The sequence below is a fragment of the Grus americana genome, chromosome 2 (assembly GCF_028858705.1).
Source record: "Grus americana isolate bGruAme1 chromosome 2, bGruAme1.mat, whole genome shotgun sequence".
Taxonomy (NCBI): domain Eukaryota; kingdom Metazoa; phylum Chordata; class Aves; order Gruiformes; family Gruidae; genus Grus; species Grus americana.
In genome coordinates, this window is record NC_072853.1 from 150955936 (window position 1) to 150967230 (window position 11295).

General features: G+C 43.4%; 1 protein-coding gene across 15 annotated transcripts in view; it reads right to left on the minus strand.

Annotated features, from left to right (window-relative positions):
- The window catches only part of ABI1 (abl interactor 1), an 84715-nt gene extending 75056 nt beyond the window's left edge, over window positions 1-9659 (minus strand). For 2 of the 15 annotated variants that reach the window (XM_054817275.1, XM_054817266.1), the window contains exon 1: window positions 9001-9330. In XM_054817275.1, coding sequence (XP_054673250.1) covers window positions 9001-9117 — 117 coding nt within the window. In that variant the 5' untranslated portion in view covers window positions 9118-9330. Of the gene's footprint in view, window positions 1-9000 lie in introns of all 15 variants that reach the window. The other 13 variants (XM_054817276.1, XM_054817270.1, XM_054817263.1 and 10 more) reach the window with 13 other exon arrangements.
- Between the last annotated feature and the right edge of the window lie 1636 nt (window positions 9660-11295).

The following is an 11295-nucleotide window of genomic DNA, read 5'->3' on the forward strand; positions in this document are numbered from 1 at the left end:
GGCACACCTGTCAAATAAGATGCTCAACTGACAATGATTGCTGCAGGACAAATACTGGTTGGTGGATTTGCTGACCCCAAAGTACAACAAGAAGATCAGAGGATGAAAGTGAAAATATGCATCTGGTGAAAGATTAGCTGAGAAAAAAAAGCCAACAAAATAAACCACGCTTGACTGAAAGTAGATCTTACAAAAAACATTATCTTGTGAAACACTGGTGTGAAAGTAGGCAGAAGAGTTTACACTTCAATATTTTTCCAAGAATATCAAAGGATTGTTATGCTTCAAGTAGTAAACAAGCAATTTTTTTTCTTGGAACTATTTATAACCTTAAGACCACCCAGTAAGAACATTACGTTCAACTCTAAGGATGTCAAACCAGCATTTGTTTTAGTAAGTCTCCTCTGCCTGAGTTCCAAGAGGCCTTCCTGCTTTTTTAACAAAAGTAGGAACAGTACAGCATTTTACTCCTATTTGTCTTTGAGGTTACAATAAAATTAGGAAAGCAATGTGGAGTCTCTTCCCCATGAGTTCTTTAACTGCTCATCACTACAGTATCAGAGCAGAGCAGCGTGTTTGCTCTTTAATTTCTGCTGTAGAAAAAGTACAGAGTTGATTATTTTGGGCTCTTTGGAGAGGGAGGGAAGAAGGAGGAGGGAGGGAAGACACTATCACAAATATAACTGCTATACCTTAACATAAGAAATACAAGAAAGCTGTAATTCATTGCAGAAGAGACAACCTTTATTGCTCTTCTAGAATATTCCACCACGGCAGAAGATACAGTACAGCACACATCATCTGTGGCTGTTATGAAGAGACTTTATCATAGGAAAGACCCAAACCGAGGTAAGTTTTTAATTTCAGAGCCTTTTTCAGTTTGCCAAACCCAGCACTCACTAGCTAAACATATTTGATCTGGAATCTTAGACAAGAATATTATTAAAAAATAAACTCCCCATACAAGCAGTCAATCTTTTTCAGAGTAAAACTAATTTGTTTTGTCAGCTTAGCTACCAATTTCATCTCATGTTAATACAGGTTGTTGAATTTTACAAGCTGTATCTGAAAATGCTGCACTGTTTGGCTCCAAGCTGAAATTCTCTTGCAGGGTCCCCACATATGTTGTCATCGTCCTTCCTTCTACACTATTGGCATCACAGTAACAAATATACACTCTGCAAGGCATACGTGGCTCCTGTTAACAGCATTAAGAGCTTGCGTAGTAACAAGTAACACTATTTGCATAGTTTCAAACAAAGGTGGCAACTACGCTCATTAATTAACCCAAGGAATAACAGGCATTCCCTCTAATACCAAGAGGAGGAGTTTAGAGTCCTGCTTTCATCTGCTGTACAATAAATGAATTCCTCAAAGAACCTACCTGTTAGAAGTACTCTATCTTTTATTTCACTATCTGGCCCTAAGCCGACGAAACACTTGACTGAGCCCCTCCAGCGCAGTCAGAAGGGCACGCTGACAGGCTGGAGGTGAAGGAGGAAAGGCACCTGCAGGTGCCATCTTGCTCAGAGCTCTGTTCAGGAGCACACCATGACCTATTCTCCACAGCACTCTGGTCTTGGCCCCCAAGGACTCTGTGCAAGTTTTGAGCTGCAAAGGGTTATTTCCACAACCCACAGGAGACATCAAGTCTCTCTCTACAGCAGCTGCTTTGCCAGCAAGGTCAGGAAAAGGGAGGAACCACATTGAGGCACCTTATCTACTATTACAAATTCAGCAGTTACTTCCCTTTACTTGGGGGTGGAGGGAAGGGAGGATCCCTGTGACCAAGCCCAATCACCACTGTCACCAGGGCTCAGATTTTTTTTATTTTTTTGAGGGGTGGGGGAGGAGACAAGACAGGAGACAGGCAGATGCAGGGTGCAGAGCGTGAGGGGTGGTGGTGAAAGGAATAGCATCAGAGGAACACCACTCTGGGTAACACAAATACTAAAGAAAGCAAGAACGCTTGGGTAATTATGAACAAGCCTAGACACTGAGTAACTGAGGGCCCACAAGTCACTTCCTACCAAGTAACAACAAATAAAAGCCACACCATGCTCTTTTCGACTCCCAAGTTATTAATCAAGGACTGAACACAGGCACAGAGAGAGCAAGATACCCTCTTATCCCTCAAGGATGTCTTGCTACACAGAACTGACACTTCGTCCACACAGCTGCCACCCTGTTGTTCTGTGGATAAATAAGATTTCAGTTACCAGAACTGTCAAACACAGACTGCTTTCACTAACGAGAAAGAAAGCGGTATCTTCTACTGCCTCTGCCAAGACAGAGAGACCCACCAACACGCAGACAGACAATGCTGTGAGCATTATGTAACTCCAGAAGTTTGCAAAGCCAAAATTTAGAATTTCAAGGTTCTTATGAGAGGACATATGTAAAACTCTTAAAAAGTAATTGCTGCTAATGAGTTCAATGATGGTGTCAGGTGCATCTTTTTCCCAAGGGATTCATTGTCTCTGTGGACACTGTCTCTGCGTTTCTGCAAATACGCGCTTTTTGTTGTGCTGTAGTAGAACAGAGGCAATTTGGAAAGGGGTGGGAGGGAAACTCTTGTGTACAGCACTAGAAGTCCAAACAATCAGGTTCTGTTCCCAAATCTGACAACACGTCCCTATATGACCTTCCACGAGTCAGTTATAAATTCTATGCCTCCATTTATGCTTCTGTAAAATAAAGACAGTTCAAAATACTAAACAAAGATATTGGGAAGTTGCACAGTTTTTTCTTTCAGAGTTTGGGGTTTTTAGTTGTTGAACTTAGATCAATAGCACAGATACCAACAGGAACTTTGCCCTCAGAGGTGCAATACTTCCTACTCATACAGCCTGCTCCTGTACTCTTACCTTCATTACAATGTGATCCACTTTATGGGCCCTCCTCAAGGCCCATCTATTTTCTCTTTACCATAGGAGCTACTTCCTGCAACAAACTCCCAGAGATCTGGAGGGAGGCAAGTATTAGACAGTTGCCCCTCTTACTCAGGTCTTCTTTCCTCCTTCCAACAATTCCACAGGGCTGGGCACAATGACAGCAGCACAGAGAGCAAGGATCACACTTAACATACACTAACAGAAATCCTGCAAGCTTCTTCCTTCCAACATATGTGCAAACTGAAGGGAGTAGACAGTACTTCCTTTGTGGAAGAGGCAGTACACACCTGTAAAAGCTTATCCCAATCCACTTTACTCCGCCTGATTAAGAAGGCACAGTGCCGACACAATCATCTGCAGAATGCCATGCCACTAATGAAAAATGGAGCAGGAAGAGCAGCTGACATCTTGCTGGCTTCCTAAACCAAATGTACCAAAAATTAATGGAAACATTTGAAATTTGGAAAAGATGGTCTCATATCATCTACCTCCTTTGAACACAAACCAGACATGTGACACTAGGATCCATTTCCTTTATATGCAGGGTTATCACTTGCTGATTCAGTGAAGTTGCACTATTGTCTTATTGCTGCTTTCAAGCTAAATATACAGTTGTATTTTCCAAAACACAGACAATGCACTGGCACAGAAGATCCACACACAAGGCACAGAAGAGCAACAAGCCTAGCTCACCAACCTGTACCCAAATTATTCTTATTTAAAAAACAAAACAAAACCCCCACACAGAACGGCCCGTGCCTTTTATACTGACAGCAAACATTTGCTTAAACTACCTTAAAAAAAAAACAATGTTTAAAAGTATAAGCTAACACCTTGTCTTAAAGAATATGATTTAAACCTACAAAGGATAGCGGATGGTACATCCATATTTTATCTTGTTGCTCTCAAGCTCTCCAATTTTGAATTATATTTCAGTGTTACAAACAGTGAACTAGCCTAATTTGCCTTTTTTTTGTGTAAAGTGTTCCAAATTCAGCAATGAAACCAGAAAAAAAAAAAATCACTGTATTTACTCTCGATAGAAACTAATTAGCCTATGAACATAAAAGCATGTAAGTTCTCCTAGCACGTAAAAGATTTGTATTAGTGACAATTTAAGAAGTTTATCCTTTTAAAGCAGGTCATTTCCTGAATTAGACATTCTGAGTGAACTTCTTTGTACTGAGCTAAGCCAAGCTACTTTCCATACACTAGGCAACGAAACCAAGTGTCAGATCAGTTACCAACATCTAAGGAAAAAGTATGTATTGGAAAGGAAATAAATTTTCTCGTGTTTCTATCTACTGTATAGGAAGTGCAGAACATCCAACCGATCCAACATAAAGGATTCCTATACACGTACTGGAAGACAGTATAAGGATTTGTGAAACTTATTGCATGCAACACTTCTGCTCGACCCCACATATTTCTTTTTCTACGAACTGGAAAGAGACTTTAATTTTTTTGTAATAGCAGTCAAACTGAAATCTGTCCCTGCTTTTGTCTATTTTACCCAGAATAGCTTGTTAACTCACTGTTCAGTTTCCACATACCAGCTGGAAGCTACAGAACAAAATAACATGACAACCAAAAAACACACGTTTAGGCAACACAGCACTTACTTCCTTAAAAGGTCTTTCACTTAGTTTATTTTCTAAAGCTGCTAAACCTACCCACTAGAGACCATCAAGATCAGAATTTACACAAATAGTACATATTCCAAGCTATTCCTTTAGAAGTTCTCACAGTCATATTAAAATCATATTTAAGCTTAAAACAAAAAAGTTACAAATGGATCTTCCAAAGTGGTCTAGAAGCAAAGAGACCGATGAAAACTATGCATCTGGCAATGCATAAACAAGACCATAAGAAACATCTGATTTAGTCAGTAGGGGAAAGTTGTAAGCAGCGTTTGATAGCACATAGAGGTGTCTGTGCTACATCAGTCAACTGAAGTTGTTAAAAAGGAAGTCATCGGCACAGTAACACTGGAGACACTGGTTTCCTCTGTCATTCTAATGTTTCGTAAGCTAGTTATTGTAAATAAGTTCATTAAAAACTGAAAATAATTCAATTCACCTCAGAAACTGACTGGGGAGTCTCTCTGGAAGTTAATATTTTCAGCTGAATAATCATGATTAGAACTGTAAGTGCTTTAACTCCGTATGTCATTTCTGTATTAGTACTTGTAAAGTTCATACTATTTAGAATCTTGATGAAATTCCTCACTAGTATCTTCATTTTTATGCTACAGATTTTCAGATAACCTTTCATGGTTGCACACACACTGAAAGAGCCTTATCCTAGATTTTATTTGCAGGCAAAAGGATTTGTGGAAGGCATTAGGTACTGGAACTTACATTTTTATGGCATCTATGAAAAAGTTTCATTTGTTTCTATTATAAGACAGTTTCACCACTCCTCCCCTCGCTTAATCTCATTGTACATTATTATAAAAGTATGCCAATTCACAAGTAAACGTCTTCATCATCAGAGAGCGGAGTCATACCAGTATTCTGAAGAGTGCCAGAAAAAGCATTTATAAAATATTAAGAAAAATGTAATTTCTCTATATTTAAGAAAACGTACTTCAGGAGACAAAAAAAACGCTTCCAGTTAAAGATTCAAGGTTCAAAACCTGTTCAGAGTTTAAGTCTCTGATCTAAAAGAAAATAGGAATCTAATCTTCTACCTGCTTGTCACTGAAGCTTCCAACCAAAAACATAACAGATTTTAAATCCTGTCACAGATTAAATACAGTAATGTACTTATAACGCCTTTTTCCTTCTAGTCAAAGCCAAAATCCCCATCAATAACATCACAACTTCCTTCAATCACTACTTCTACATTTAGTTTTCTTTCCCTTTATTCTGTCTCCCTCTCTCTCCCATCCCCCCCATCCCCCCCCCAAGACAGCCACCATACAAAACTTATTTGCTCTGCTTCTCCCAAATTCTTTTGCCTTCCTATCAGATAAACCTTCTAGATAACCAGAATACACACAGTCTGGAGGGCAAACTGTGTTACTGCCTGGCATTCTGATTTATTCACAATTTGCCTTACCAAGAAACTGCTTCCCACTTGTCCAAGAACAGCAATTTTCAACTTAAGACTCACAAATGCTGTCATCTTTCCTAAATGCTTCAGTAAAAGGATGCTTACTGCCAACAGAGTTACATTCACCACAGGGAGCCAAGTTCTACCCAGGTGAGTTTTTTCACCCCTTCTTCCCTCTTTGTTTTTTGGGGTTTTTTTTGAGGAATCCCTGAAGACATTGAAGACAAATTCTCTTAAAAAAATCAGCACAACTTAAATTTTACCAGAATTATTCCCAGATTAAGTGAAAGAGACAAAACAAGATTCTTATGTTTTCAGATCCAAAAATACAGATATAGTTTGAATACAGCAATATTGGGGGTGGAAAATTACTCTCCTGCTTAAGTGAGCAAAGAATATAAAACGTAAGACTGAGAACATCAAGAGTACTGCATAAGTATCTGAGTGCTATTACAATGACTACAAATTGTTAGCACCAGCACTCAGAACAGTCAAACTTGTTCCATCTCAGTGCCACAACATAGAGCAGGTGACAGCACACAGTAAGTTTTCCTACTAAGGAACACATAGCCTTTCCCACAGAAAGAGAGAACACTCGCCAAATTCAAAGCTATCCAAACTCAAAGAGGCCAGATTGAATCAGTTCTGTGCTACAGGATAAATCATAATGCACAGCCACTTCTGAACTATTTTAACACTCACTTCATGGCCAGGTTCTGTGTTTCGGCCTGCTGTTTTATAAAATGCTCAATTACATTAAATATAAACACTTTGTATTATGTGTTGGTTAAGCCTCTTCCTCTCCTTTCCTCCCTTGCCGTCCCACAACACACGCACACACTCCCAGATCTCATAACCCAGTGCCCTGTGTCATGTTGCCTAATCCTGCAGTGGCCCCACCACAGGCACTGGAAGCATAATCTGTTCAGTAGTCCAACTGGAGAGCAGATGGCTTTGTATAAAGTGCTGATTAAAAAACCCACCTCCACCACACATTTAAAAAAATGTATGTAACTTCATCAATATATTTGCCATTTTTACAGAGTAAATGAACAATGTGTGTACGATACAAGTGAGGTATAAATTTTTCAAAGCTACGGTGCATGTCCTCATTAGGAATTTTAGAACTCCAGCTTCCTTTCAGAAGGGGTAAATGCAGCTGTACACAGATAAAACAGACTGTACCAATCCCACATCCAGCTGACCTTGATACTCGAGGTGACAATGAGCTACCAAACCAAAAAAAAATTATAAAAACCACCCCAAATGACTGGATAGGACCTAGCTCAAGTGTTGGGTTTTTTGATTTATTTGCTTGAAGAAAGAATAGACAAGTTTTAGGACTCTGAAGAAAATGATGTAACTGAAGATTCTCTGTAACTTTCTGACATAGGGAAAAAGTCAGGAGTAGGAGACAGGTCAAAACTTGTGCTGCAATTACCATGCTCATGTATTTGTCATATTTCCCATGAGTAAAACCAAATGAACCTCGCCTCTTAGAAGCATTTATATCAGCAGCTTTCTTTGGGTGGAGCAAACAACTCGGAAGAGTAAATAGACATTAACTCATACCACCTCATATTCCACAAAAAAAAAATATCTTAAAAATATGGCTTGTTAAAGCAGTTCTAATCCAAGTAGCTCATTTAAAAAAATATTTCACTTCATATTATTAAAGTTGTGTTTTGAAGCTTGCTGTTCCATTAGTAAAAAGGGTAAGACAACTTACCAACAGCGATGGATGACAGAGAATTTAATAACCTGTATTAATACTCATCACAGGTAGTCTAGTATTGGATTCAACAAGTTTACTTTATAAGCTATCTAGTAAGTAAGGTGGAGTTTATTTGCTTTTCCCCTTCAATTTTTTTTTACTAAAAAAAAAAGTTGAGTTTGAGCATCTCTGGATGGTTCTGCATCCACATCAGTATGACTACATATACAGACTTAAGAGAGTTGTGTGCTGCAAAGCCTGAAAAAAATAACAATAGTAAATTGTGCTTAACGTAGCTTCACGAAAATAGACATCAAGCAAGGCCAATCTAGAGGGGGAAAAAAAAATCCACACCGACTGGTGGAGACACGCTACAACCAATGGAGCCTCTTCCTGCATCGGAGCCCCTGTCTGAAATGATTGTTGTAGGGTGTTCGAATTGCGAAGCCTGCGAGAGGCACGGATTGCCATTTTGAAACACCACCTCAGGCTCGCACACCAGTGCCCGTACACGGGCAGCTTCCTGCCCCCACCAACCGCTCATTGCGGCGATGCGGACCCTCAGCGCGCCGCGCCAAGAACGCGGTTCCCTCGGCCTCGCCGAGAGCCGCACGCCGAGCAGGACCCAGCGCACGGTTCCCACCGCGGATACCCCTCCCGATGACTGAATTACGTGATGTCACGCGTGTGCGGGGCCCCTTCCGCTCCCCAGACGCCCGCCGCGCCGCTGCGGATGGCGGCCCCGCGCTGCCGGCGCGGCTCTGGCGGAGCGCGGCGGAGGGACCGGCCGGCACCCGCGCTCCACGTGAGGTGCGGGGGGCGCGCGGAGCGGAACGACGCGGCGCTGCCCACCTCAGCAACCGTCACCAACCGCCGCCCCGGGGCCCGCCGGCTGCCCCCGGAGGGAGCCGCGCCGCCGGGAAGCGAGGGGGAAACCTGAGGTACCGGGTCTGAGCCGGCCACACGGCTCACCGGCCCTCACGCCCCACTAATCCCCACCCCAGCCCATGGAGGTCTCCGGGATATGACTCATAATAAATAAATACAGAAAAAAAAAGAAAAAAAGAGGAGACACACCCTCCCAGCCGGACTGACATAATAACCCCCTCCCTTCCCCTCCGGGGCGGGGGAGGGAAGCCCGGTCCTTCGGCTAGAAAAGTTGAAAGAAAAGGCAAACCCGGGGGAACGGCTGCGGGGCGGAGAGCCGCGGTGGGCGCAGCCGGGCGCCGCGTTCCTCCTTAGGCGGCTCCGGCCCCACCGCCCGCACCAGAGAGCCGAGCCCAGCCCAGCTGAGCCTCCCCGTCGGCCCCGGTGAGCTGCCCTGCCGCCCCTCACCTGGATGTAGTTGTTTTCGCAGTAGTCGGCGACTCGAGTGAGGTTCTGATAGCTCTCAAGCAGAGCCCGCTTGCCAGAAGGGATTTCCTCCTCTAACAACATCTGCAACTCTGCCATTTTCCACCCCTCCGCATCGCTTCCTCTTGCATTAAAGAGACAGCGGCAGCGCCGGGCTCGCAACCCGCCTGGTATTGTGGGATTCCTCCTCGCCTCGCTTTCGTGAGCTCTCGCTTTCCCCACCCATCTTTCCCCCTCCGAGAGGAGGGGAAAGAAAAAAAAAAAAAAAAAAAGAAAGAAAAAACCACCCCCGCTTTGCAAAGCAACTCGGGAGCTGTAGGCAGCGCTGCGCCGCGCAGGGCGCATGTGCGGGGTGAGGTGGGGCGGGAGCTGCTCATGGCCGCCGCCCGCGGGCGGGAGATGGCGGTGGCCTGGGGTCACCGCCCTGCTTGGCCACTACGGCGGGAGGGTGGCGGCAGCAGGGCTGTCTGATTGTCCTGGGCGCCTAGACACGAGGGGAGACGCTTGTGTCCTTCCTCCGTCCCCCTCAAAAAAAGCTCTAGCTCCATCGGTGCTGCCCTGAGGCGGCGCCTCACTTCAGGAGAAGCCAAAAGGGTCTGGGAGGGAAGCGCTGCCTTCGGCTGGGGCTAAACCACAACCCCTGGTTATTCGTCTTCCTGTTAGGCTAGAAATTTGTAGGATGACAACAAAACTGGTAAAACGATAGGAGCATCATGATTGGTACAGTCTTTTCCCGGGGGGGCTATCCCAGGGGGGATGGGGAAATACTGAATCCAACCTATGTAGATCTTTGTGAAGGCCTGCCCACAAGTAATAATTGACAGCATTTTTCTGGTTTGTTTCATAAGAAGAATTTAAATATTTGGCTGAGGTAAATAAATTATTCCTGCCACTCTTTTACCTCACTTGTTAATCATTGTTCAGGGCCTTCCCAGGTTGTTGGAAAGATGTGAAAGATAGGGTCTGGTGATTATTTAGTACAATCTTTCCTGCATGTGGTTTTTTGTAAGCAAAATCCTGTTTCTGTGATCATACCAGAAGAAAAGCCAATAACGGCAGGTGGCTTCTGTGCTGGGATGTCCAAGCCTGCCTTTGCAATGAGTAACAGGCCCAGAAGAAGCTGTCTCCAAGTCCTGTTATTCATGCCTTGGCTTTGTGTGCTGTGTCTACGCAATTACAAACGCAACTGGTATTAGTCCTTGCATTTTAGTAGTTTTCCCAGAAAAAAACCCACACAGCAGTGAAAAGTCAGCATGTTTTGGAAAAAAATATTCTCAAACACATTATAGTAAGAGCAGACTGCCTCATCTCTGCATAATTGTGTGGTATTTTGCATGTCCTCTGGAATCTGTCTTCCATGTGCAGCACTGAAAACCATTCTGATCGGGATGCTTTGGTCTACCTACTGATGTCTCTAAATCAGGGCGGAGAGAGGAAAAATAGATCTCCCTTCCCCCCTCAGGTCAGCAAAGTCCAGCATCTCAGTCTAGAACCATGGAAGCAAGGATGAACGGTAGGGAGCCTGGGAAGGACCGGGGAGCTTGGGAAGGTCTTTGCAGCTGGAACTGCAAAAAAACACCCCCTGGCTGGGAACAGCTAGACAGGTGCTGAGAGAGGTATTTGAGTGCTGTCTGGGACAGGAGAGGAAGGAACTGGCACATTTGCAGCACTTGCTGCATCTACATTGCTATCTTCTGATGGTAATTCATTTGGCAGCTTAGCAAAATTGTTTCCAAAGTGGCTTCAATAACTCTCTTTAGGACAGCATGTAATTTCCAATAAAACATTTTATTTTGGATTCCAAGTACCCTTTAAATGTACAATAATTAAATTTGATCTGCAACAGTATTGAGATATAGACAAGCTTTAATGGGTCCCAGGGCAAGTGTGATCAGAAACCATCTTGGGCACTGGCTTCTCCTCGTTTCCAGCTATCATAATACAAAGACAAATTTGATTTCTCTATTCAGTCTGGCTGCAAATTGCTTAACACCCATTGGTTTGAATGAGTCTGTAATTGCCTACAGATCGCAGAGTGACTTCATGGAAGCTGTTAATATCCTCAAATGTAGCACAACTGTTGTCGGCTCTTCTTAAAATGTTATTGCTGTCTCTGTACCAAGAGACGGCAGATGTGTGGGGCCTTGCACGTCAACTTTTTTTCAGTATGAGAAAAACCAGTGGTGTGTGTTTTGCTAAATGTATCGTGCTTCACTTCGGCCGGCAGCCTAGTCCTACAAGCAGATGGCAGGACAGCAGCTGAGAGTGGGGCAGTGC